At 36.6% G+C, this 27995-nt stretch overlaps 2 protein-coding genes across 9 annotated transcripts; both read left to right on the forward strand.

Annotated features, from left to right (window-relative positions):
• Positions 1–5089: 5089 nt before the first annotated feature.
• Positions 5090–12179, forward strand: LOC137953768 (DEAD-box ATP-dependent RNA helicase 38-like). Of its 2 annotated transcripts, none has more exons than XM_068801266.1 (9): positions 5090–5221; positions 5395–5615; positions 5721–6014; positions 6112–6339; positions 9692–9757; positions 9975–10376; positions 10470–10578; positions 10667–10752; positions 11917–12179. In XM_068801266.1, exons 2-9 carry the CDS (start codon positions 5409–5411, stop codon positions 11977–11979), a joined length of 1455 nt encoding a protein of 484 aa, XP_068657367.1. In that variant the 5' UTR covers positions 5090–5221; positions 5395–5408; the 3' UTR covers positions 11980–12179. The 2 variants fall into 2 exon arrangements, with proteins under 2 accessions (XP_068657367.1, XP_068657366.1); XM_068801265.1 differs by having other exon boundaries at positions 5400–5615.
• An 8699-nt stretch (positions 12180–20878) lies between these two features.
• LOC137953914 (protein FLX-like 1) lies at positions 20879–27984 on the forward strand. 7 transcript variants are annotated; one of them, XR_011112447.1, is made up of 7 exons: positions 20879–20983; positions 21354–22001; positions 22193–22356; positions 23072–23154; positions 23270–23367; positions 25226–25389; positions 27548–27984. XR_011112447.1 is itself a non-coding variant. In XM_068801465.1 (5 exons), the coding sequence occupies exons 2-5, from the start codon at positions 21382–21384 to the stop codon at positions 23360–23362; spliced, it is 960 nt and encodes a 319-aa protein (XP_068657566.1). In that variant the 5' UTR covers positions 20879–21033; positions 21354–21381; the 3' UTR covers positions 23363–23715. The 7 variants fall into 7 exon arrangements, 4 of the variants coding, with proteins under 4 accessions (XP_068657566.1, XP_068657567.1, XP_068657565.1 ...); XR_011112445.1 differs by having other exon boundaries at positions 23270–23465; positions 27548–27982; XR_011112446.1 differs by lacking the exon at positions 25226–25389 and having other exon boundaries at positions 23270–23465; positions 27548–27980.
• Positions 27985–27995: the final 11 nt, after the last annotated feature.

Raw genomic sequence — 27995 nt, forward strand, 5'->3', positions numbered from 1 at the left:
GATGTTTCTCTAATGGTAATCACCACCCAATAACTCTTACTTGGAAAATTTTCACTAATTTACTCTATTAGCTGAGAATACAAAAAAATTCAGGCACTATTTAAGCCGAGTAGTTTCCAATTACACAAATTGATCTATCCCCAAGAGCATGTCTTCCTCATGTCCCATGACCTTGGAAGTGCCTTGAGGACTTAACATTTTGCATAGGTAAGGAAATTTCTTCTCCTAAGTTATTCAACTCATTTATTATATGAGTAAACCTTGAGTTCATCTTAGCAACTCACTCACCCAGCTTCATTTAAATTTCATCATAATGGGTTATCAAAAAACTGATTCTAAAGTCTTTTACTCTAGCAGTTTCTTCAATTATATACCGTTGGAAAGATATTTGAATTTAGTTTTCAACTCTGAAATAATTGTTGCAATCAGATTTTTTTAGATAGAGAAATCGACATATGGAGTAGCAAAGGTCAAATCGCATTAAAAGTTTCGTGTATAAGCAAAAAGCCTCGACTTCCTGAATAGTTTGTACCAACATTATTAAGAATTTATATTGAAAATTATATCTCAAAATAAATTTATGTGAGTCTACTTTCTATTCCAATAAGTTGTTTATCAATCTGGTCTTTCTAGAGAGAAATATCCACAATAGAAGAATCAAAGGTCATGTTGGTATGCTGTTGAATGTCAAAATCCGAATTTAAGTCGAATTTTTTGCTTCGCTTTTTTAGTTGCTAATGTTGGTTAGTTTTCTTATTTGTTTACAAGATCTAGTCAAGGTTTTTCCAACTTGAGTATTTTTCCTTCATTAAAAAAATTATTTCTTTGATCTCACATTGCATTAATTTCCTAAGAGAAGTCTTTCCCCATATGAGTTTAGTTTTCTTTTTTGACAAAGTCTGAATTTTTTAATTAGGAAGTCTTGTTTGCTCATTCTAAATTCCAAATCTTAGTGTCCTAAAACCTCCCTTATTCCAAAATTTATCTTTCAAATATTTCTTTTCAAATTGGTCTAGTCGTGTTCAAAAGTAATTACCTCGTATGAGAAATCTATGTTTAGAAAGTTTTCATTGTTATGTTTCAATTATGTTCCATCTCAAAACTTTTTTATTGGGGTTTTTTAAGTTTCCTTAATCATCACGTTTATAGAGGAATTATTCTGTTACCTCCCTCTTGAGTAAAACTTGGTCACTTTTTATTCATTTATTGGTCTAAAAGTGCCCCCTTCTGACTTGGAAGTATGAAGAGTTACATTGTGCGCCTCCTTCCGTTTGAAGTATGAGAGTTACTATCTTTTTATTCACACCCTTAATTCTCAAAGTACTTTATTCATTTTTTTATTAAAATACTTCAGTGTAATTCCTGTAGACCCATTACCTAAAAAATATAGGAGTGTGCCCAACATCCTACGTTAGTTAAGTCTTTTTATTCTTCACCCAAGAGGTGACTTGTGTTTGAACTACCCTTGAAAAGTGAGTAGTCTTTTTGTTGTGCCCTAAAGTTGGGTTATTTTTTCGCCTTTAAAATTGAACGGAGTGTGTTTAAGACTTTGACCGTTTTAACTAGTATATGGAGTTTCATCGTACGACTAGGAGTCATTTTTCTTCTCTCGCCATTATGTTGCACAAGTTGGGTTTCTTGGTAAATAACAAAGAGATCCCTAACTTGAGGGGGGGAAATAGAGGAAGTACAAGAAAAACGTCACCAACAATGAAGAATTCCATGTGTCGTGGTAATAAAGTTTTATGTGGCTAAAATATCAAGTAATGGGGAGACAAAATGAGAACTAGATGAAGACTACAAGCAAGATGCGAACAAGAAGAAGATGAATCAAAGCAAGTCAATCAAAATTTATTTTTCAAACAAACAAGTTTTTTTACCAAGATTATTTGCAAATGAAGTTAAAAACACCAGTTTGAGGGGGAGTGTTAAGAGACACCCATGTGTGTAGGGGTGGCATGGCTAATAAATAAAGAAAATTTTCATATAGATAACATAGAAATTGTAATTATGCATGTTGGTGTGTGTCCTCTTATGTCTTTTTGCTTTTGAAACATGTAGTCCTAAGAGCATTGTAATCATCATAAACACCTTTCTACAACTATAAATACAACCTCAAGCCATGGGGTAAAGCATTCAAGCCTCTTCCTATTGGCTCAAATTCGTCCATACACCTCTCTCTCTTTTCCTCTTCCTTTTTTCTCTTGGTTTGTTATCTCCTCTCTCAAGTGTTAGATTTCCTCTATTCTCTCATTCCCTTGTGATCTCTCGTGTTTATGTCTTGTCCCTATAAATCAACACTGATCTTCTTCTTTTTCAAATCATTTGGAAAGAATGAAATGGAAAGTAATTTTGCAAGTCCTTCTCATTACTATACTGTTGCGTACAACAATGAACAACTTTGAAGAAGTCTTTACCTTTCATATATTGTTTTCTTACTTTTATCATGTCATTCCATGTGATTTATAGAGGGAATTATTGTTTGTGCATGTTATTTTTATAGCATATTATATATAATATAAGGACTTGTTTTGTCTAAAAACCAATAAAAGGTTGACAAAATAACTCAAATCAAATTACTAATTCAAAATTAGTCAAGGTTGAGGTTTGTCCAAATTAGCTTGATGGATGCAATAAACTTAAAATCACGTTTTATTATAATAATATCATTTGGTACAAGAGGCAAAACTAAGGGATCATGTTGAGTTGAGGAGCTTGAACCTCTGAAGAAATCATGCTTGAGTCAAGTATGAGACTTGAACTAGTTTTTTTGGGTTTGTGTCTGGCTTGTTTCCACCTACTGAAGGCAAAATGGTTAAATGATAAACACATCCCACTCGCCTAGAAGATTACGTTCATCTTTGTAGTTAAATTGAATAGTGTTATATAACCATCTACATTAATAAAAGAATACAACAAATATTCTAACACTAAAATACAAAAAAATATGCTCTAATTCATCACACAATCTATTACAATGCGCACTTGAGTGCATGAAATGGATGACACATGTAATGGATTGCATGTAGATCTTGAAGTTAACTTTGATCTAGTTTGCAACATCCGTGGATGAATAAAAAATGTTAATTCACTAGAATCTATTCACAATAATTGTGTGAGTCTATTGCTACAAATATGATAAAGATATATGAAGTTTAATTTATTACTTGGAGAAATGTAGTAAAAAACTAGTCCACCTACATTGAAGCTCGTATGGGCTATATTCAACATCTTGTTCGCCAAGATGTTCACAAAATAGTACATAATAGATAAGATACAAATATTTGAATCGAACTTTGGGTTTTGAGAAGGCCCCTTGAGTAGTTGTACCCTAATGTCCCTTATCACACCTTATTCAACCTCCCTAGAAGGTTAGTTTGCTTAAGGACCCTTAAGACAATAGTTAGAATCACTCTAATGATATTGCGTTTACAATTCAACATGTTTACCTGCTCCTTATGCTATCAAAAGATATAAAGGCTTTGGAAGCTTACAGAGTCCTCGATAGATAGGGTAGTTTCACGTATTATAGTTGAATTTCTTCTACAAGGGTAACCCATGTGGATCAATCAACATAGTGTAGAACAAAATAAGATAGGTCAAATGTTACCCGAAAGCTCTAATTTATTTTGGCTAATAGCAAGCTTGGACTCAATTCATTGAGATCGAATCTAAGTTCATTAGCCAAAATGAGTCTAGTTCAAGGTTTGCCTCTCTTGGCTTGATGGCTTCTAGTTGACTCTAAAGTATGTGTTTTTTTATTAAGAATACCATTTTGTAGGAGAGGCAAAACTAAGGGTCCAGCTGAAAGCTGAAGTATGAGGCTTGAACTAGTGGTTTGGGTTTGGTCTCGTTTGTTTCAAACTAGGGAGAGCAATGAGGTGGTTAAATGGTAAACACATCCCAAAACAACCTTCTTGATAGAAGGATGTTTTTTTCTCATTTTACTTCCAAGGGTGGAGATAAGTTTCATTTGAAAAAAGCTGCAAGGGAGTTAGGGGTAAGGTTAACCCTAAAAAGCCACCTCTACCTAAGCTATATGATAAAAATGTATATATAGTTACTTCACAAACATATTTTTAATCTTACTTTAGATGACAATTTAAGAAGTTAAAGAAAAATTAAATAATGAAAATCTTAAGGACTACTTATGAGATATTGATTGGGTGTGGTGTGTGATGGGTGGGAGTGGAAGGAGTTTATAAGGACCAAAAGGTTAATGAAGATGAGGCAAGAACAGGGTTGAAAACCCAATCCTATTATGGTTCTTCACGTAAATAGGTTCAGTGGGCAGGTTCGTGGGGTGGAATTCACTTTCTTTGAGCCTGACATTGATCCCAACCCTAAAGTTAGCCCAATAAGGGTGGCACTAAGCCAAACCGGTTTGCAAGCCGTTTGAGTTCGGCTTGGAGAAAACTTGGCTCAATTTAGTTTTTACTTGAACTCTACTCGAGTTCAAACTTGAAATAAGGTTCGTTAAGTATAATATGCCAAACTCGAGATTTTCTAGGCTTAGCATGTTGGTATATATATTTTTTTATGAAAATACCCTTTACTTCAATTACTTTCGTCAATTTACTATTTAGTTAGTTGATAGTTGCTCTTATTTACCTCAAACCTCAAAGACGATATCGTTCAACCCTTTCAGATCCCTCAACATCTAATGTTATTGTTTGCTAATGGAATAAACACTATTGATGGAGGTATTTGCTATTTCTTTTATGTTTATTAAACTGATTATTATACATTAGTATACTCTATTATAAAGTCTTGGACTCGTGAGCTTGTAGTTCAATGATATTAAGTTTATCGTAATATTCTCTTTATTTATTTTTATTATTTTAAATATAAATTGGGGTTTGAACTCGGTTTGAGTTCCAGCTCAAACTTTAATTAAAATTTTTTGTTTAAGCTTTATTCCAATTTTAGGTTGAGCTCAAACTCTAACTGAGTTCGAAATATTTAGATGAAACTCGGCTCGATGCTACCCGGGCAGGCCTCACCGCCCGAGCACAACCTTTAGGCTTTCACTGCTTTTAAGGCGTCCTGGTCCCTCGGCTCCTGCCAGTGAGTCAGTGACTCCATAGCTAATTCTTAGTCTGCGCCCTCGGCGATTCACTTTTTCTCGGAGCGTGGACTACTACTTTATTGTCGACTTCACGTTCAGATTTTGGACAGCAAAATCCTCTGCACTGCACGCAGGAAAGTCACTCTCTCTCAGGTATGGGTTTTCTGATATGTAGCATTTGCTCTAGCTCTTCCATCCCTGATGTTTCTGTTTTTCATTCTGTTCTGAATCTCTTGCTTTTACAATTGTATAGTTTTAATTTTTTTTGATAGTTTGGATGGCTGAAACTCTCTTTTTGTTTTTTGTTTGAATCACTTTCCGGTTAGTTCAGGGGGTATCAATGGCAGAAAATGAAGGGAAAGTTCCAGATCAACTACCAAAACCCTCTCAAGAAAAACGATCTTGGGGAGATGAAGTCGACGACCCTGAGGATGAACCCGAGACTACAGGTCTGACTTCTAATGATAAGGATCCGGAGGTCGACATCAAATCACTCTCAATTGATGAAGAAAAACTAAAAGAACCCGATGATCAAAGTATCGAGACAGTAAGAAATACTTGAACTGTATGCCTATTTCCTGCTTTGTAGCTTACGACTTATTTATTTATTGTTAATGCTTCTTTCCACTGCTTACTTTTGTTATTGACCCAGGTTACATCCGGGGATACGATATATACCTCAGCCAAGATGTTTGAAGATCTGAATCTGTCCCAGGAGTTGCTGAGAGGATTGTATACAGAGATGCTCTTTAAGAAGCCCAGCAAAATTCAGGCTGTAAGTTTGCCCATGATACTGACACCTCCGCACAAACACTTGGTCGCTCAGGCCCATAACGGGTCAGGAAAAACAACCTGTTTCGTCCTAGGCATGCTAAGTCGGGTTGATCCAAAGAGAAAAACACCTCAGGCCCTCTGTATATGCCCCACGAGGGAACTTGCCATCCAGGTTAATATTTCATGGGTTTAACTTTTAAATTCTCGTTATTGTGACCTTTTAGTCTCAGAGTAAGCCAGTGATAACAAAGAGGAAAAATAATTTGCAGAACCAACAAGTGCTCTTGAAAATGGGAAAGTACACTGGGATTACATCTATGTGTGCTGTACCAATGGATAGTAGCAATTACGTACCGATTGCAAAGTGCCCTCCTGTTACAGACCAGGTGGTCATTGGAACTCCTGGTACAATCAAGAAATGGATGGCTGCAAAAAAATTAGGCACCAGAGATTTGAGGATTCTGGTCTTTGATGAGGCTGATCATATGTTGGCTGAGGTAATTATTATTCATTCATGTGCTTCCCGTCTACTTATTTTGCTCAGTAGTGGTGTTTGTATGCGATCTTATTGTTCATTGTCAAATATTTTCTATGTCATATTCTGGATAATCATTCTCCAGACAGACCTGATTTGGATTTAAAAAGTGAAAAGGAAGAATTTTTTCTGGAGTAATGACCTGCAAGATGGATTGAAAGTGCCTAGTGGATCTTTTTCTTTTTCTTTTTAACATTGTTATGAAGAAACGTGTTTTATGATTTTCTTTTTCTCCTTTTCCCCCTTTCATCTCAGAGAGATTCACGAATATAGGATGTACCTTCAAACCAAATAAAATCATATTTTCCTACAGTTTTGCTAGTACTGGAAAAGTTTTAATGGTCATGAATACAAGGTTGTTTCTTGGCACTCTTGAATCAGTCGTGTGGTTCAAAATGAGGTTTGCTTGTGATTTAGGCCCTGAAACATTTTTCAAAAAAAATAAAGTCCTGAAACTATCAGTTGTTGACTTCACCTGCTGCAACAACCATGAGAAAATCCAATCACTTTAAACTGCTCATTAATAGTTCTTCCATCACCTACCTTAGTTCTTTCTGTGTAGCTCTAAATAATTTATCCTGTCCGGTTCGTTGGGGAATCTTCTGATACATTCACTGCTTCTTGGGGAAGAACTGAGGTGGGTGAGGTTAGAGCTGGATAGTTTTGAGCAGATTAATTGGGTCATTTGTGCACATCCTTGGAGATCACCCAGGTTCATTTTGAAGTCTTCCATTTGTATCTGATCATAACCCGCTATTGTGGTTATTGCTGACAGAACCCTGATTCCTTCAGCAGGTGTAGAAAGTTGAGAAGAGCCTTTTTTATTTTTTAGAGAGTTGGTTTCTCTTTCATGGAATTGGATTATTAAAGAAACTCATAAATATTTGGTACAAGGACTAGAAATGCTAAGAATAGAGCTGCAGAAGATTTATGAAGAGCTGGCAAATGTGGGATAGAAGATGGTCAGGAGAGGGGGAGGGGGGGGGGGGGATCTCTCAGGGCGACTTGTATTGGGGATACTGGCAGCAGGCTGGGTAGCAGTGGTAGACTCCAAATCAGAATTATCCTGATCAGGATGGGGATGGTCAGAGAGGGGTGAGTGGTCGATTGTCAGGTTGAGTCACGTGACTTGGTCTGGTAATGACTCAGCCAAAGTGAGTCATCGATGGGGGGTGTTGCAGTGAGGATTGCCATTCACCATGCTGGTGGTCGGAGCAGTCAACAGTGGAGAAATCATCGAAACCAGCATTAGCCCAGAAGCAATCCTCCCCCACCAGTATCTTGAAGAAGTAACACCCAGTCCAGTGCTGATTTGGAATAACAAAGAGCTTCGCAACATCTAGGCGAGACTGAGAGGCAGAGTTCGAGGCTAGTGAGAGAAGTCGACCGAAGGCAGCTGCAACTCGGTGAAGAGTGTCTTCAGACCAAAGCTCAATCGAAGTTCCCCAAATCGAGACCCACTGTCCGAATTGAGAGGTAAGACACCGAAGGGTCCCAGTCCTTGAAATTGGCAAGAGGAGCTTGACAGCAAGTGAGGGTGTTCAAGGTAGTGATCTTGTCATTAATGGATCGAAAGGAGATCAGCCAGACTAGGGGCCCGACATACGATAATTGCGGGTGATGATCCAATCGAAGGCGTGCACTAAACCAGGCAGCGAGGCTTGCGTAGTTCCAATAGGTGTTGACCATGGTGGTAAGAGCAATAGTTGCGCGAAGTTGTGTTCCCTGAGACAATGAAGTGGGGGGAAGATGAACATCCAATGGCGAAGGCAGAGGGGAAGGGGATGGGTTCTGGACATGGGTGGTCAGTGAAGGAGCTGGGTTTGAGACGGGGTTAGAGGTCGATAATGGTGGAAAGGATGCCTATCGGAGAGGGGGTGGGTGTTGGAGGTCCGGAGATTGAGTAATTGGAGAAACAGTTTCCGTCGGGAGATAGTCTCTGAGAGCTGCCTGGAAAGCCAACCAACCGAAGGACCCAACAAGCTCGAGGATGTAAACATGTGCCATAACCAAATCCCCATGTTCTGAACGATTTTACACTCCCACCGATCTTTGTAACAAAATATGGTGAAGTGGAAGATGAGCTTCCCAACACGAAGAGTGTTGGATTGAGTGTTGAGCGAGCCCTCAGAGGTGATAGTATCAAACTATCGAAGGAAATCAGCGCATGCCGTCACCAAAAAAGAAATGAAAGCTCGCTTCCCGTCAGTGCGAATGATGATGTGAATGGATGGTCCCGAACGCTCCATAGTTCGCCCAATAGTCGAGCCGTTGAAACTGAAGGTTGTCTCAAAAGATCCCGTCCTCCCTTTTTGAAAAGTCCTCCTTGTTCGAAACTTTGTCCAACCGCAATCGCCTTCTTCATCCGTCTGATTGGTTCCTCCATTTCCTTTGTCGAGCTGATTCGCATTGAAAGAAATCTCGTTACCCTCCTCACGATCGCAAACAACGACTTCGAAGCAAGGGACTCTTGCACTGGATTCTCCCTTCTCAAAGCAAGGAGTATTTCTGCCATTCCGAGTAGGTCGAAGAAGTTTAGGCGAGAGAGTTCTGTCATCACACTCCCTATCAACGTCAAAGTCGGGACAGGCTAGATGCCTATCGCCGCCAGTGCCGCCTTTAACGTTGCCGGCCACCGTCGCACATCGTGCTCCTTTGTGTCATTGGTCCCTCTTTCACCTCCTTCCCTCCCTCTTTCTACCCTTTTCTTTTCTTTTATGTGGTTTCCAAACACACACGTAGTGTCATTCTTTTACTTGTGGTTGGTACAAAGTTCTGTTGGTCCGTTATTCTTTCTTCCTACCTGCCCTTTTCCCTTTATTTTTTGTAATTTCTGTACAAAGTTCTTTTGGTCCGTTATTCTTTCTTCCTGCCTGCCCTTTTCCCTTTATTTTTTGTAATTTCTGTAAATTCATTGTTTCAATTGTTCACGACAAAAGAAGTGAAAGAAGATTCATGGTGGTAATGCATTGATTTGAACTACACGCCATATAAACTACTTTCAACTATCTAATGTTATGAAATTATATTTTTGATATGGTGGCCTCTAAAGTGTTATACTCCGGCCAAAAAATGTATAAACATTTGGCTGTCAATGCAGAGTTTGCTTTTCTCGTTAGCATATTCCACTAACCCAGTTGCATTCACACCAAATATGATGTGCTTAGTTAAGAAACTATACATATTCTGTAGCAAAATTACAAGAATTACTGTAAGATCTTGATGTTCATATTTATAGGGGTTAACCCTTTTTTTAAGGTGCTGAGTGTACTGGAGAAACATATGGAACTAATGTGGTATCTTCTTTTATGTAGGATGGGTTCAAGGACGATTCCTTGAGAATAATGAAGGATATTGAGAGAAACAGTTCTGGCTGCCAGGTTAGTGTGTAGTCTATTTTCATACTTTGTAAAGGGCAACAGTTTCGAATAAGAGAATTAGCATGACCAGTTGTCCATTTTGTTTTCTTGCTCTGGATGGGTTCTTTCTGTGATCCACTGCTTGAAATGATTACAATGTATAATAGATCAAGATTAATATTTTCTTTTTCCCTAGAAATAGTGGTTTACACGGTGTTTTTTTTTTTTTTTTTATCAGGTGATTCTATTTTCTGCCACTTTTAGTGAAACTGTTAAGGATTTCGTAAGGAGAGTGGTTAAGGATGGAAACCAGTTGTTTGTGAAGAAAGAGGAGCTGTCTTTGGATGTAATTAAGCAGTACAAGGTGTTCTGCCCAGATGAACTTGCTAAGAATGAAGTGATAAAGAACAAGATATTTGAGCTGGGGAAAAACTGGGGCCAAACCATAATATTTGTTAGGACTAGGAGAGATGCTGACAGGTTGTATAAGGAATTGGAGGATTTTGGATATGATTGTACTTCAATTCATGGAGCTACCATCCAAGAAGAAAGGGATAGAAAGGTTGAAGAGTTTAAAAAAGGATTAACTAAGGTCCTTATATCTACTGATCTCCTCTCAAGAGGATTTGATCAGCAGCAGGTGATAATTAATTTGCATCATTTAGCTGGATTGTTATTTGCTAAATTCATTCAAAAACTGATGACTTAGTGCTGTTTTGTCATTGAATTAAAGGTTGGTTTGGTTGTTAACTATGACCTCCCGGTCAAGTATGAATCCATGGAACCTGATTATGAAGTGTACTTGCATAGGATTGGGCGGGCTGGACGATTTGGTCGCAAGGGCAAGCTTATTTTATCGTTTTTTTTTGGTTGTTTCTTGAACTTTACTTCATAGCATCTTGCTAAGGGTTACTTTGGTGATTGCTCCAGGGGCTGTGTTTAACTTGCTATGCAGTGATAGGGATAACTTGATCATGGAGAAGATTGAAAATCATTTTAATCACCAAGTTGCTGTGGTAATGCTGCGTCTTCCTCCAAAACATGCTTAGAATTTTAATGAATATTTGGTATATAAGGTTTCAAATTTGGTCTCTTTGTAGGAAAAGGTGGACATTCAGCATTTTGCTTAATTAATGTTTTGTTTGATTTGTTTTCTTTAGAAGCTCAAATGGGTCTTGTGAATAAAAATTGAGGATAGCGTAGTATTTTGTTTTCTTTTTTCATTGGCTGCTCATGGCTGTTCTCTCTTCCTTGCCTCGTCCCACCGTGTTCCTTCTATCCTCATCCCTTCTCTCCCATCTCATTCTTCTGACCTAATGGGTGTGTCAATAAGAAGTTGAGTTAGAGAAGTACTTGTGTTTTATTCATTTGCTTTATTCTCATTGGCTGCTCGTGGCTTTTCTCTCTTCCTTGCTTCGCTCCCCTTCTCTCCTTACTCATTCTTTCTCCTTCTATCTTCTTTCTTCCTCCAGCGCTAGTCCTGCCCAGCCAGTGACCTCTTCGTTCTCTCCTGTTTTCTTCTTTTCCCCAACCCGATAGTTGGTACCACCTTCTCCTTTACTTCCTTTTTTGTTGTTCTCTGATGGATGAAATGATGAATTTGCCCTCACTTTTCACTTCCATTGTTAGGGTCCTGTTGGGACAAAGATAGGGGTACCATTTATGTTTAAGGAAAGTGAAACCCGTCCTTTCCTTTTTTTTAATTAAAAAACTCAGTTAAGGAAATCTAGGAACTAAGGATGTTTCTGATACTGGCCGCTGCTCATGTAGAAGCAATTGTTTCCGCATGTAGCAGATATGTTGATTTTGCATCTTCAATCATAAGAAGTAGAGTTTCTTTAACACTTTCTATTGCAATTTCCTGGATTTAGATAGATTCCTTGTTTCCATGTTCCTTTTCATTTTGGGACTTCTGACTGACAAGCTCAGAGGCCACTGGGAGCATTAGCCTTTACTTGGTGCCCTACTTGAAGAAACTCTTTCTTGTTGAATTTGAAGTAAGACTTGATCCCATTCATACCCTTGGAGATACTTTGGGTCTGACGTGAGGCAGACCTAGGCCCAACGTGTTTCAAACTTGGGAATTAAGCATAATTATTAAGCCAAAAGAGCAAATCATATAGTGAGTTCGTTTTTTGGACAGTTAGAAAATTCTTATACTTGTTTCATTTATTCCTCAGGTTCCAAATTGGAAGAGTGACAAAGATTTTGAAGCTGCATTGGATCAAGCTGGGCTGATATAGAGTATCTTGTTGAGAGTTCTCTTAATATTTACAGTTTCGCCAAAGCTTTTTTCTTGAGAAGAAGAGTCAGTTTTAGGAATTCTCTGTGCTTGTAAACTTTACAATGTTTATTTTTACTTGTTACAGAAAATAATCCAAATATTTGGTGTAAAAGTTGAAGTTATTGATTTTTTCTTTATGATAGTAAGTGTCAGAATTTTGTTCCTACTTTCTATGCTGTTGATCTCGTTTCGTTTGGTCCCATTGTACATATTATTCTTAAAATGTGGCTCGTGGCGTTTTGGTTGGTAATATTAGAAGAACATCCTCTTGAAGACTTCTCCTGCAAGGGCAATCTCTAATGCACAGGCCCTGCATAAGTGAATTGGTGCTCTTTCCCTTCAGCAGTGATAACACATCCTTCCCAATAACGAGTTCAGAAACTTATCAAGGTCATTGGAGACATGTTAAGGAGCTCCACCTTTAACAACCTAATTTTTGTTAGGAGCATCTGTCACAAGTAAATCTTGCAAGTTTGCAACTAAGGCTGACGCATTGGCATCTTCTCATTTTATCCTTTCATCATTTTCCCTTTCTTTTGATTTTCTTTACTTCAACACCATCATATGTCCCACAACAATAATTTTGTGATAACTGAGAAAAATAGAGGTGAGTTAGTTGGAGTTGTTGCAAGTGAGAGAAGAACGAAAGAAGAGAGGAGGAGAAGGGAAACAAGGATTTGAGAGAAGAAACTATTGTGCCTCACCCCCTCATGTTTAATTCTTATTTAAAAACAGCTAAAGGTATGTACAATCTTAATACAGACTTGGTTTCCCACAACCTGATTCCTAGAAACTAACATTACATAGAAAAAGATGTACAAGGAAAATGTTGGAAAACACTTCACATGTCAAATTACATTATACATGTTCAACTTGTTACATAAACAATCAAACTGCTTCTTCAATAGTTCTTTGGTGAAAAAAATCCCCCAATTAGTCTTCTGATTGAACAAAGTGTTACATTCCTGCTCATCATTGTTTCTCAAATAAAGTGGAAATCGAGCTTGATGTAATTCTTTCTTTCATGAAAAATTGGGTTGCTTGTAATAAAACTGTTTCTCGAATAAAGTAGAAATCTACCTTAATGTGCTTCTTGCCATTATGAAAAAAATGGGTTGCTTGTAGTGAAAATAGTTGTTTGATTAGCACAAGCCATAGTCATGGGTTTGCTGGTTGAAAATTCAAACTCTATCACCAATAAATTTCTCCATATTAAAAACCCACATTATTAGATCAAATCACCACTGATTATTTTTGCTTTTGCATGCCATCAGATCACCTCCAACAAAATATATGTATAATAAACACTTGTTGACCTCTTATCACTCTTTGGCCCTAGTTAGCATTATTAGATGGTCATGTGTCTTGTACAACTACTTTTTACCAAATCCTCCATTTAAAAACCTTGCCTCTAGATGCAATTTCCATTGATTTTCCATAAATTGACTCAATAACTTTCTATACAGATGTTAAGAGGAGTGACAATGCCAAAAATGAGTTTACCAACAAGTTGGCAATAATGAATCTTGTCCTTGAGAATTAGGGACAATTTGTCATGCAAATTCACATTGCTAACCATAGGTGTATCCACCATTTTTGCACCAAGGAGACATGTTTCACTCAACAAATTAATAACATACTTCTTTTAGGACATGACAATACCTATTTTATTCTTGTAATATGAGTCCAAAAAATACTTAAGGTACTAAGTCTTTTTTTTTTTTTTTGTGGAAATGACGAGCCAAATAGTCCTCAACTGTACTATTACCCTCTATATCATCTCCATATATAATATCATCCTCATAAACAATCAAAACCACCAATCCTGTATTAAGGTCGGGAACAAGTTAGTTTGAGGTCGGGTTTTCACGTCGTACCCCAAACTTGAAACCTGGCCTTGAAAAAATACCCAAAGAGGATTGGAAAATCAACCATGTCCCCTCCATATTCCCTATTTCCCTTAATCCTATCCTCATAGCCCCATCCCATCCCCAACTTGTCCTTGTATCCCTGTCTTTTCGCCAACCCATCCTTGTTTCTTTGCCTTGTCCTTGCATTTTAAGTATTTAATTCCCACATGTCGAGTTTGGGTAAACCCCGTCCCTGACCAAAAACCCTATGAATATTTTTTCCCATCCCATCCACAACTTGCAGAGCAAAGCAAAAACCTTGTCCTTGGATTCTTTTGGGTCAAGTTCTTCACAAAACTAGGGGTCTCAATTTTAATTGTTTAATCCATTTTTAATTCTTTCATTTATTTAATAAAACAAAACTGATTAAAAATTAATGTGATCGACTAATCATGTAATTTTATCAATTTATCATTTACCATCCAAGAAATGAAAGAAGCTTACTAGATATAATTTCATACCCTATTACCAATTATTAATGTATAACGGGTAAATTTCATAATTTTAATTTCCTACAAAGCCCTAACCCATCTTTGGCTTTGTTCTCTGGCTTGACCATCATTTCTCCTTCCAAGTTCCACCTTGAACTCTCATTCTCTTCCTGTTAGTACTTGTCGGTGAGCCCTCATCGGTCAAGTTCATTTTCTCTCTTCTTGATGGCATCAATCTCACATCTCTTGTCTTCTCTCATCGTCTCCTCCTTTCCAATCCTGGTGGCACCTCTTGATGACCTCTACTCTCTTCCTAAAGCTATCCCTTTATTTCTTAGTTCTTCTCATCTCTCTCACATCTTTTGACTTCTCTCAACCTCTCACGAGCACCGGCATTGTTCACCATGGAGTCTTGTTAGATAATAATTAGGTTGTTGTGAATAATTTACTTAACAAGCAATAAATTTTTGCATATCCAAAATTTGTATTTTAAATTATTTGATTGTTTATATAGGATGAAGTAATGGAAGCTAATTTGGTGTTCGAGTTTTGTTGATCTTCATTTTGGCATTATTGTTTTTACCCCACTCACTATTCAACTAGTTAATTTCTAGAATCCGTATATCAATAGTTTAAAGCCTGCTCACTCTAATTTTCTCTTCAATTGGACTATTTTATTTTTATTCTTTTATTAAAATATTTTTGCTTCCATTTTCAAGTGATTTTGTTTTCTGTTGGATTTTGTCCACAGTCTTTTATTATTCCTTTATTGTAATGATAGTCTACAAGTGTCATTTCTTGGTGATAAGAGGTAAAAGTTGTGCTTGGTTGTTATGGTTCTGGGTTAAGTGGTTGGCTTTTCGCTTACCTACCATGCCGGTCTTTTGGGTAGTATTGGCTAGATACTTAACATTTGGTATCAGATCCACTACTTACGTTGAGAGTGTAAATCTCGGAGGGGGCAACCTAGTGGTGTTGCTAGAGTGGGCTGTTGTGGACGTCGGCTCGTAACGGATGAGTTTGAGGGCAAGCTTTTTCTCCAAGGGGTGTGTGATGTTATGATCTTGGGTTAAGTGCTTGACTTTCCACTTACCTACCAGGTTGGTCTTTTGGGTAGTATTGGCTAGGTACTTAACATTGGTCCCTTGGTTAAAAAATTTCTTAGTTTTTATTTTATTTTATGGGAAATTTTGGATTTTTCGAGTAGATATCTTCAATATTTTTTAACAACAAGTACTTCCTACTTGGGATTGGGTCAAAATATCTATTCTTCTTCCTAGCATTGCAGCTTTAGTTATCAAGTTGAGTTTGTAAATATGATAATTTTATTTTGAGCAAGGTGGATTTAATTAGTGTTGTTGTGTTGGTTTGACATCTCTAATCTTCAATATTATGTCAATTGTCCATAAAAGATTATTTTCCTGAATCCTTTGGGTTCAATGAGTAACTTGTTCCTTTAAGAAATTTTGACATTGTCCTTCTAAAATCATTGCATTCTTTTCAGGGCTTTCAGAATAAAATCAACTCAACTTTGTTAGATAAATATCTAATTATAAGAGAACTCAACACAATCAAAATTTAATAAAAGATATCTTACTTCCAAGTTTATTTAACGTAGTTCGATTCTTATAAACTTTTTCATTTTCTTTCATTTGCATATCCATTTACTCGTTATCGGATCTATAATCTAGTAAATTATAAAGAATGGAATTCATTTATATAATAATTAATTGAAACAAAATGGAATAATAGTTTAGTAATCAAAACGATACCGAAATAAGCTATTTTGTTTCTTTTTTATGCCATTTACATCGCATGCTAAACTTGATCCAATGACCGCCCCTGTTCAATATGGCATTTTAACATGAACGTAGAGTAATTAAAGTGTCTTCAAACAGACATGAAAGTCATAACTACCTAGCTAAATTTATAAACCCTTGCTTTAACCTATTCAACTTTTTATTCAAATTCCATACTTTTGTAAACTTTCGCTCAAAACAAATCGTGAAAGTTGCTCAATATGAATTTCCTTAGATAAGTCACTATACAAAAAGTGTTTTTAGCATTAAGCAACTATAAGGCCCACCTTTATTAGCAATGACAAATAATAGGATATGAGAGAAAATTGAGATGAGCAATTGGGTAAAAGGTTTCCACATAATTAACTTCATAAGTTTGGTTATAACCTTTACCTACTATCTTGGCCTTGTAACGATAAAGAGCTCTATCACAATTGCATATTATGGTGAAAACCACTACATTTGGTTGGCAAGTCACTTAAAGTTCTAGTATTTTTAGATAGTAGGGTTTACATCTCCTCTTCCATTGTAGCTAACGAGGGCTCTTTGTATGACTTAGGAATAATAATTTTACTCAAAGGACAAGGCAAAAAGTTTATATTTAAGTGTGAAGAACTCAACGACACAAACTGAGAACGAGGATGTTGAGTACTAGATCTAACCCCTTCTTGAAAGAACAATGGGAAAATCCAAGTTGGAGAGCAGTGGAGGTGGTGTGGGTTACCTTCTTTTATCAAATGTTGATGGAAAACTAGAAGTGGAGGCCGGTTCATGTCATACAACCATAGGCTGCAAGTGCTTAGGCATGTGATTGGCCAAATCCTACATTTGGAGTCCAGAAGAGGAAGTTGTATGGCAAATTCATGTTAATCAAAGGCAAAACGAAGGAAGAAACCTTTTCCAAAAAGGTGACATCAACAATAATATATACTCTGTGATTAGTTTGATCAAAGCACATAGAACCTTTCTGAAGATGAGACTAGCCTAAAAAAATACACTTAATAATGAGGGAAAATATTTTATTATGATTAAGACTATAGTTACAAACACGTATGCCCAAATAATTTGGGTGAAAGAGGGTAAAATGGGATAAGAAGCAATTAACATTGTATTACTCAAAAAAAAAAATGTTTAAGTACTTCAATGTCAAATGGAAAGGAATGCGCAATATCTAGGAGGTGACAGTTTTCCCACTCACCTACTCCATTGTGGAGTACACAAGTAAGATTTTGATGCACAATTCCAAGGGTACAATGAAAGTCACTAAATTGTTTACTACTACACTCAAAGGCATAGTTTGATCCAATCACATGAATGAGTGTATCAAACTGACTCTTAACTTTATTATAAAACTTCTGAAACACCACAAAGACTTTACTTTTGTCCTTTAAAATAAAATCAAAGATGTACAATTGAAACCATTTGTAAATGAAATGGGGGGGGGGGGGGGGGAGGGGAGGGGGAAGGGGAGAGGAGAGGATAGATTTGCCCTATTGTAAATTTTAAACCTTTTCTCACTCAACCTATGCGCATTTCTCCTTTTGATATGAAAAATCAATACTCAATGCATAATGCACAAGTCATACAAGGAATACCACAATTTTTATAGCGGTCTACGACTCAAACTTAAGTTGGTACATACACTCCCATGGTGTTTGCACCTGGAGTTGAATTCACTATGTAAAAAGGCCAAATGACATCTACATCAAAGAGCCACAAAAGTCAAATTATAGTCTTTGCCCACATAAGGACTTCCGTCACTCCATTGACCATAACAACAAATTTACAACATATTCACTTACAAGATTTTACAACGCACTAGACTCATCAGCATAGACCCACATAGGATTTTCAATAACTCACTAGGCTACACATGTCTACCACCCACACAACAATTTTCATGGCTTATTAGCTATAGAAGCTTAAACCCACATACTTTTTGGTCCCACCCACGAAGGTTTTGCAAGATATGTAAGTTAAAGTTTAGGAGTTACCTACACAGGGTTTATCCTATTACTATAGCAAGTTCTACTTGCTTTACAATCAAACCGACTATTTGCCTCTCAAATAGACTAAAACAATAATTTAGCACAAACAAAAATTACATCCCAATCCTAATGTGACTTTCCATTCATAACAATAATTTAATAACATTCATTCAATTAGATTTGAAATTATTTGGCCCTTTTGAAAAAAGTTGATAATGATTAAAAAATAAAAACTTGATTTGAACCAAATTAATGCCTAAACAATATATTAGGCCAAAGTCTTTTGCACTAAATGAAAACTTGGAATTCGATTGAGATAAACAAATTGGTACAACCTAATTTAGTTGTATGAAAGAGCCATTTATTCCAAGCAATCCAAGTTTATTGTTATCTGTTAACTCATTCAGTTTGTGAGATGCTTCAAAGCAAAGTATATCTCTATTTTTGTTGATATATGCCAAATGGGCCTCCTTCAAGCTTTGTCTTTATATCTGTTGAGGCAGTGGGTGAACATTAGTAGATCCCATTTCATTCCATGAAAATTTACTTTAAAATGCCGCTTTAAGCAATCATGAATCTCCTTAAACTGAAGATTTTTCTTGATTACAAATAAAATGGTTTAATTGTTTGGGATAGCGATCAGTTAGAGTAGTTTGTCTTAGTGAAATAAACTCAATTCAAGAATATTGTTTCATGGAGAGAAAAATACTATTTGATAAAAGTGACTGATTGTCTATAATCTTTACAGATTGATTCAAATTACAACATTTCAATGTGATTGAGTTTTGTTCGTAGATTTGTTGATTAATCTATGAAGGGTAGTAGTCAAAATTTGTTGTAACTAGTTGATAGGTTGTTGCTCTTTGGGCCCTAATTTTAGTGATCTATTGTAATTTAAGACTACATATCTTATTGCTTTCTTTTTCTCTCATTTTGTCTTTCTTTTGCATATGTTCTTGATCCTTTGTTTATTTCTTTTGATGACTATAGGTAGGCTCTTGGTCTATGAGTCATCAAAGAAGAAGGTAGGTGGCCTAAAGTGTGTTGGTTTTTTCTTTCCCAAGTCTGTATAACAATGAGTTTACACCTGGTTATCTCCTTTGCAAGGAGACTCAACTTGAAATTTCCATTTGGAAAACTCCATTACGAGACCATGGAGTTGCTTTCGAAAAACCCATAGTTTTATTTGTGTTAGAACTTGGAAAAAGGAAAAACACAAAAAACCACAGGAGTCAGGGTAAGGGAAAAAAAAACCCAAAAATTGAAGTGCTGATAGTAGAACATTCCAATCAAGTGAGAAGTCTATCATTATCAAACAAAAACTAAAAACAAAAGACATAAAAAGTAAACTACTAATATTAGAATGTCCTAATTAAGAGAGAAGTCTTTGTTGAAGAATTAAGCCAAAATATAATATTGCTCCTAAAAAGCTAAAATATAATGTTTTCTACATCCATAGTAAAATTTTCAGATTAGCCATTGGGTTGTAATAAACAATTGGTAGTTCTTTTAAATCCCAAAACCGTTAGTATTATTTTTCAAAGCGATTGTTTCTTAAGAATTGACGTTATATTAAGAGTCGAGTACTCGAAGAATGATCATCTGCATTTCAATTTTCAAAGACCTGTTATTTTTATCGAATACAATAATGGAGTTATCCTTGTGTATGACAATTTTTTCCTTTTTCCATTTTAAATCTTTTTCAATTTTCATATGCGCCATTGGTTTGTAATAAACAATTGGTAGTTCTTTTAAATCCCAAAACCGTTACTATTATTTTTCAAAGCTATCGTTTCTTAAGAATTGATGTTGTATTATGAGTCGAGTACTTGAAGGATGATCATCTACATTTCAATTTTCAAAGACCAGTTATTTTTATCGAATACAATAATGGAATTATCCTTGTCTATGACAAATTTTTTCTTTTTCCATTTTAAATCTTTTTCAAATTTCATATTAGCCATTGGTTTGTAATAAACAATTGGTAGTTCTTTTAAATCCCAAAACTGTTACTATTATTTTTCAAAGCGATCGTTTCTTAGGAATTGACGTTATATTAAGAGTCGAGTACTCGAAGAATGATCAGATTTTCAAAGACCTGTTATTTTTATCGAATACAATAATGGAGTTATCCTTGTCTATGACAAATCTTTTCTTTTTCCATGTTAAATCTTTTTCAAATTTCATATTAGCCATTGGTTTGTAATAAACAATTAGTAGTTCTTTTAAATCCCAAAACCGTTAGTATTATTTTTCAAAGCGATCGTTTCTTAAGAATTGACGTTGTATTAAGAGTCGAGTACTCGAAGAATGATCATCAGCATTTCAATTTTCAAAGACTTATTATTTTTATCGAATACAATAATGGAGTTATCCTTGTCTATAACATTTTTTTTCTTTTTCCATTTTAAATCTTTTTCAAATTTCATCACTTTTCTTGATTTTCCTCATCTTTGTTTGGCATTTCTACTGCTTGTTTGGATTAGAGTAAGAAAAGCTGAAACCTTTTGGAGTGTTTTTTTATTAAGTGTAAAAATACTATTTATATTGTAATTATAAACATTTTAATTAAAATTTCTGTTATTTCCTACAACAATACAAACACATGAAAATAATTACCTGTCATTTTATTTTCCTTGGTGGCACAAAGGGTAGCTTTGGTCATCCTATTGGAAATATCTGGCTCACATGATCGACGGTTGGATCAACTCTCCGACTAGCCATGTTTTCTTCGTTCGAGGGATAACCCTAAGCCATTGTATATGCTGGGCCTGCGCGATTGTTACGAGCGCAGCTGACAGGTTTTTGAAAATTTTGTTCGCGTCTCAGCCTCTGGTATGACCCTCCTAAATTGGCAGTACGGTTTCGATCGCAACGAGATGAGGGTTTCTGCCTTTTTCTTTTGCTTTAGTTCCTCGATCCTTTTTCCGGGTTCTTCGGCCGATAGTTTCTGAGCATTTTAAAATTGGTGCATGGATTGCTGATCTATTATACCCACTGCATCCTTGGGTTTTATCTGTTTGACCATGTTTTATGAGTTCTTAGTTTTATTTTTATTTTTGAATGTTTTCATTTCTAATTTCTGACATTGCTGTAGGTGTTGAATGACATTAGTATTACTGTTAAGAGTCTTTCCTTTCAGCTTCTTTATTCAGTTGTCGAAGATAACCTTAGTTGATTCTGTTTTTTTTTTTTTTTTCCTTAGATCAGATCCCTAAATTGTTAGTCGCTAGATGTCTAGAAGAAACCGCGGTGGTGGTCATCAGCACTCGGTCAAAGGTGCTGGGCTGCCGCCTCCTATCCTTGATACTCCACCTCCTCATCCATATGCCAGAGGCCACTTTGGACCGCCATTACCGCATCATGCTCTTCTCGACGAGCTCCGAGACCCACCACTGCCCTTCCCCCGTGGGGCTCATCTTCCTCCACACCCGGCTATTATTGAAGAGCGCCTTGCTGCCCAGCACCATGAACTCCAAGCTCTCCTTGTAGACAATCAACGTCTAGCTGCCACCCATGTAGCACTGATACAGGAGCGTGCTGCCGCTCAACATGAACTCCAGCACATGACCCATGTAGCAGGGTCCATGCATGCAGAGAAGGACTTGCAGTTGAGGGAGTTATATGATAAGTCTCTTAAAATTGAAGCTGATCTTCAGGCTTCCGAATCCCTCCGAGCAGAGCTCATGCAAGTGCGAGCAGGTATACAGAAACTTAGTGCCTCAAGGCAAGAGCTCACTAATCAAGTTCAGGCGCTCACACAGGATTTGACAAGAGCAAATGCAGAGCTGCAGCAGGCTCCTGCGTTGAAGATGGAGAGTGATGCCATGAAACAGGAATTGCACCGAGCAAGGTACTGATGCTTTTGACACTATATTGGTCGTACAATAGACTATCATGTGATGCTCCACATATAGTGATTTAGTGGATTTGGCTTTCCCATGGGGATAAACATGATGATTTGTTCTGGTTCGGATTTAGTTTATTATGCGTCATTCTTTTTTTTTATGGATAGCTAAAGGTGTGTACTATTTTTATGAGTAGAGCTGCGATTGAGTATGAGAAGAAAGCACATGCTGAGAATTATGAGCAAGGTCAAGCCATGGAAAAGGATTTGATTTCCATGGCATGGGAAGTGGAGAAACTACGTGCTGAGATTGCTAATGTAGAGAAGAGAGCACGTGCGTCTGCAGCTGCTGGGAATCCAGGTATTGAGGCTCGTAGATGTGATGTGCTTAATCTATTTTCTTGATTTTACTCTTAGCTAATGGGAAAATCCACATAACTATGTTTAACCAGCTTGAGAATACATAAATACAGTTTTCTGAAACCATATGAGCTTAATCATTGAGAAAATTTTCTTTAGTGATGATTTACGAAATTTACAAAACAAGAATCTTGTTCTGGTGGCCCATGCTTGAACTTAAAAAAGCCATGCACATGCATAGTCATTCACTGAAGAAATTCCACATAAGACATGCATAAACCATTAAGAAAAAAAAATATAAGGAACCAGATCATGAGATTTTTATTTTAATGGTGATTTCTGTAGATTTTATTTCTTAATATTGTACAGAGAGAGAAAAAACACTTCCTCAATTGTATGAAGAGGGAAATGAATCCAACTAGGAGAAAGCCTAGATACACCCTCCTTTACTAGAGCATCAAGTATGTTATTTGCAGCCTTCAGGGTATGCTGAGATTGTAAGACAGAGAATTCCATTATCTTGATTTCACCAACACAAAGACAAACCCACAAAAGAGGAATTTTATTTTTATTTTTAAGTTGGGGATCCTTTTTTTACCTGGCCTGATCATGAGAACTTAAGTGATTGTGGCACTTGGCTTTTCTGTTTTGTCTAATGCGTTGCTCTTATGCTCATTAATGTTAACATCTCTAATTTGGGTCTTTATGATCCACAGGCACAGCTTATGGTGGAAATTGTAGCAATGCTGATGCGGTATATGCATCAAATTCTTACCCTGTAGGCTATGCCGTGGATCCTGTATGTGTTCTTCCTATGATAATGATCTTTGTCTTTTTGTCATGTGTATATTGAAAGCTTTTTCCTACATCAAGCTTGTTCATGTGATTCTTTACCCTGCTTTTTTACATCTTAGGTGCAAGGTGGTGCTGATCCTGGTTCTCAGTATGGCATTATGCAGAATGTCTGGGGAGCATATGACATGAAACGAGCTCATGGACGGAGATAAATGATGTATGTGCATATTATGGGAGAGTTGTCTGCTCATGTTGCTCATCTGGGTCTGAGAACTTGGATTGGAACAAAGTGGCTACATTCATTGAGGCCCAAATGTATGAAATGTATTTCTGAAAAACAAGCCTTGTGCATTAGAAAGGGCTTTAATGTGCCCGCTTGCAGATTTTAGCATATGTGATTGCCATGCCCATATGGTATTGTTATTTTTAGTTAAGATGGCTGCCTTTCTACTGTGTTCTATCATGTTCATGGAGCTGGATCCTATATGATCTCTGAATGATCCTTTACCCTGCTTTCTTTCTGCAGTATGTGAATTTTAGCTTGTTATCTGCTACTTGCTTTTTGTGTCAGTGTACTTGGTGTAATTAGATTCTTTGGCTTAGTATCTATTCCAGTTCATCGGATTTGGTTGGGTATAAAAAATCATGTGATTTGGTTAATATAGTTCATAATGTTGAGTGTCCCTTCCTAGGCCTTAGGTCAAAGCTCCTACTTTTGCAACCAACCTAGAGGTGATGCTATGTGTTTGACAAAAACTGATGGCATATTTTTCTGGTTTCCCGTTGCTTTCAGTACATGGGGCTTGACAGGGTTTAGGATTATTTAAAAGATGATGGTAGAGACTCGTAGGAAGTCTTTGGTTGGCTGATGAGATTTTGTATATCCTATATAATGTTAGGAGATAGTTACAGAAAGATCTTTATGCTCTGGCTACTGAATTTTAATGTATAGGAGTCTGTGCCCGACAGATTTTTTTTATTGCAACAATGGAAGAAAAAGAACGAGGATTTGATTGTGGTAATGCATCATACCCTTCAACATTGTCCAAAAATAATGTCTTTTGAACTTTCTGGCTTGTCATGCTAATTTGATATGCTTGAGGGCTAAAATCTTGGGAACCCTCCGATAGGACATTTCAAATTAAATTTTGACGGAAGCGCTTATGGGTGCCCAGGCACCGCTGGGTATGGGGGAGTTATCCATGACGAAAATAGAAATCTTCTTTTCTCCTACGCTGGGCCAATTGGACTGTCTGACTCTACCACTGCTGAACTTTCTTGATTGTCTAATGGGCTAAAATTTTTCAAGCAACATCCGGTGGGCCTTCTCTGCATTGAAGGTGACTCAAAAATCGTTATCAACTGGTGTGAGAAGTCCTCTGCACCTCATTGGCGGCATTGGGATATTTTTTATGATATTTGTAATTTAATTTCTCAATTGCAATATAATTGGAAATACATTCATAGATCAGCTAATCATTTAGTGGATATTCAGGCTAAATTAGGCGTTTCACTCCAACACCTTGTTGTGGAGGAAGATTCTTTTTAGCTAGGTATTGTAATCTTCACTCTTTTAATAAACATTTACACCTTTTCTAAAAAAAAGTAGTCTCTGCAACTTTTTGGGCAACATTTTTCTCCTTTTTTTGGTAAAAAATCTTAGTTGATTGTGTACCACTGAGTCCAGAAGTTTGAATTGAGTTGGTTATGTGTTTGAACTTCAGCTTAATGCTGTTATCTGCAGTATGATTCAGCCATGGATTCTAACATTAGAGTATTAGTGGTCTTCAAAGCTTGTTTCTTTTTTCGTTTACATCAAACGACTGTCATCATATCACCTCTAATTTAGGATTTCCTACCGGCTGATGTCAAGAGATAAGTAATGTCTGTTAAAAAAAAGAATGAAATTACTTGTACTACCTAAGGTTCTCGAATAGCCTTCATTCATTTTCAGCATTCAACCTAGACATTCATATCAGAAGCTCTTTTAGCTTCTAATGTGGTGGTTGTCATAATCTGATATGTTGAGTCGATGTCATATCTAATCACAAGTGAACTATCTTGATGGGGCACAGGAATGGGAGCTCGTGGCACTTAGTAGAGTAGTTATGTTGAGAACTCATGACTTATTGATGCGAAGCGGGATAGCTTTTGTGTCAATTTTACCTGCAATTTGATGGAGCTGCTGGTCGTTGCAAGGCAAGTTGATGGTTGGAGCCCTTACAGTCAGATGGTTCAAGTAAGTGATACTTATTGAGTATTTTTCGTTGTATTACTGTACTCATGTTAGTTTTTCTCTGTAGTTGTTTCTGGGCTTTCTCTAATATTTTTTAGGTCTCCATGGGTGAGTATTGAAAGTTTGTTTTTATATGCACTAGGGTTGGTCTTCTGTAAATCAGGTTTTCACTGTTTCAGTGCTTGGTCAAGTTGTTTTCAAATAATCACAGCAGACTCAGTGGCTTATTGAAGGGGAGGATGTTACTGTTAAGCCTCTGTCGTTGCACTTTTGCTCCAATATGCCATTCTTTGTTCAATCATCAAATCCATATAACGATATATGGTGGAGAATATTTAAATTAGATTGGGCAAGGGACCTCATCTTGACATCAGAATGGGTTTAACAAACGTTTCTTACCTCCTTTAGAATTAGGTTGTTTCTCCTAGCATTGAGTTTGTTTCTGGATATCAGAATGACAAAGTTCCGTGATAAAAGTGTAAGCAATTTGGTTGCAAATGCTCATAGATGCATGTCTTTGAAGGTAGATGAATTATGGTGGGTTTAGTGTTCAGGGAAAGTGTATCATAGAAACTGAAGTTGACGTTCTCACGGAGAAACTGAAGTTAAATTCCAGGTTGATATGCTTTCTAAGTTAGAACGCATTTTTTGTGCTAGAGTAGTAATAGAGTGGAGGATGTGACACGACTTTATCTTTATAGAAATTGAAGGTTGCAATTATCAATCGCATCATACCACCTTAGTTCACTTGAACCTCTTCAAGTGAAAGTAAAATCTGCACCTTTTCTGTGGTAGTTCACTTTCTATCATTTAGATTTGTGTGGGATGAGTGAAATCTCTGGATGAAGTGAATTCTGACTCCATTTTCATTTTCATTTTTTTTTTTTGGCTAATTTATATTAGTGAAGGTCAGTTCACAGGGTTGCTTTCCCTGTGCTTAATAGGGTCTATATTCTTCTGTTTGTTTGCGTTTGTATTTTTCTCAAACATTGGTTGGCAGTGACTGTTTACTTAATTAGAGAAAATAATACAGCAATGATCCACGAAGTTGAATGAGCAAGTGATTGACAAAACTATGTAGTTAAGCATTTGCTTCTCAAACATTTAGTTTAAAAAGTGCATATGATTGTGTTCTTAAAAAAAATCTTGTTTATTGTGAGTTGACTTCATAAATAAAGTGAACTGTTTTTTACAAAATATGGTAGCTAGATCATGGCCTTTGACTCAGTGTTCACGTGGGGGAGGGGGGTTAGTATGAGGTCATGGGTTCAAGTCTCACCAAGGGTAAGGAGAGTGTGTGCATGCGTAATCAACATCCAAAAAAAAAAGAATATAATTGTGTTCTGTGGTGTACTCGACACTTGGAATTCAGGATATGGTCAAGTCCAGTTTGAACCAAATAAAATTTAATGCTTTGTAACTGTTGCCTTCTTACTGTGCAAAGCCATTCTGGATTAAGTCATGACTTTTTTTATCCCACTGACTAGCTATTATGGGTTAATACATAGTTCATCATTTTCACGGGGAAACTGACATAGTTTTGGCCTTTCCGGCTAGATAATACACTCCATAAATCAATGAAAACTGTGTTTTTATATGAACTTTTTTACTTCCTTGGTTATTTGCTTGATATTTCTTCTTGAAGGTGGTTGGACATTTAGTTTGCATATCAAGAGGCTTGACTGAGTCATACACTATCTTACTCGGTTGTTGGTGTAGTACTATGAGTTTTATTCCGGTCAGGTTGTGTGAATTATACAGTGGCAAAATTTTGTTTTAGGTACACTTTAATCCAATGTTTTGACTGTCACCCAATTTTTGTTAGGCACTAGAGTCCCAGCTTTCTCATTGCTCTCCAGTTAGGGTGGAATCATTCCCAGCCTATCTTCTGTAGACTGTTGTAACTGCATGATTCAATTTGGTCTTGCTTGCATCTGTTCCGTAAATTTTGTGGGTTTTTCATATATAACCCACAAAATGTATTTTCTGTTTGTGGGCCTTATTATTATTTAATTATACTTTGAAGCAGCTGTACAAATTTCTTGATAGGAAATAAAGCTTTACAGATTATTAATTCTTAATGGCATGTGATCTTTATCTTGCAGGGTTTTGTTTCTTGGACTTTAATATTCATTACACTTTTAATTATTTTCTCATGTAGGAAGGAGTGCTTGACTCTGGAGTCCATGTATGTCATATCAAATGGAACATTTTTGGTGCTCCATCCGATTTCTGTTATTCCTTTTTTTTGTCCAAAATCTCCGAGGTACACACCCCCTGTTCCCAGATCATACTGTTAGTCTTATTCAGTGAGCTCTATTATTTTGGTCTCTTTTACTGTCAAAGCACCCTTATGTACATTTAAAAAAAAAGCACCCTTATGTAAGCATGCATAATTTATTTTATGGTTGTCACCTTTATTTTGTGTAAATAAATACCACAGCCTATGGAGTAGATTGCTTATAGATCCGGTAAATACTGAGTGGGTGAATGTCGGCATGTCGGCTTACTAAGTTATGTCTGTGCTTAGCTTTAGAAATACCTGCGTTAGCTCCAGAGTATGACTGATGCTTTATGTCAAAGGAAGCCAGCTGGTCTTAAAACTATTT

This window comes from Aristolochia californica, unplaced genomic scaffold, assembly GCF_029961685.1.
Source record: "Aristolochia californica isolate CCGP_79_NKW_82.1479 unplaced genomic scaffold, dmAriCali1.0.hap1 SCAF_16, whole genome shotgun sequence".
Classification (NCBI taxonomy): Eukaryota; Viridiplantae; Streptophyta; class Magnoliopsida; order Piperales; family Aristolochiaceae; genus Aristolochia; species Aristolochia californica.

Coding starts and splice junctions, on each gene's coding strand:
- LOC137953768 (XM_068801266.1), top strand. CDS start 5,409: ATGGCAGAAAATGAAGGGAAAGTTCCAGATCAACTACCAAAACCCTCT. Junction 6,340..9,691: donor CTGATCATATGTTGGCTGAG/GTAATTATTATT, acceptor TCTTTTATGTAG/GATGGGTTCAAGGACGATTC. Junction 10,377..10,469: donor GAGGATTTGATCAGCAGCAG/GTGATAATTAAT, acceptor ATTGAATTAAAG/GTTGGTTTGGTTGTTAACTA.
- LOC137953914 (XM_068801465.1), top strand. CDS start 21,382: ATGTCTAGAAGAAACCGCGGTGGTGGTCATCAGCACTCGGTCAAAGGT. Junction 22,002..22,192: donor CAGGAATTGCACCGAGCAAG/GTACTGATGCTT, acceptor TTTTATGAGTAG/AGCTGCGATTGAGTATGAGA. Junction 23,155..23,269: donor TAGGCTATGCCGTGGATCCT/GTATGTGTTCTT, acceptor TTTACATCTTAG/GTGCAAGGTGGTGCTGATCC.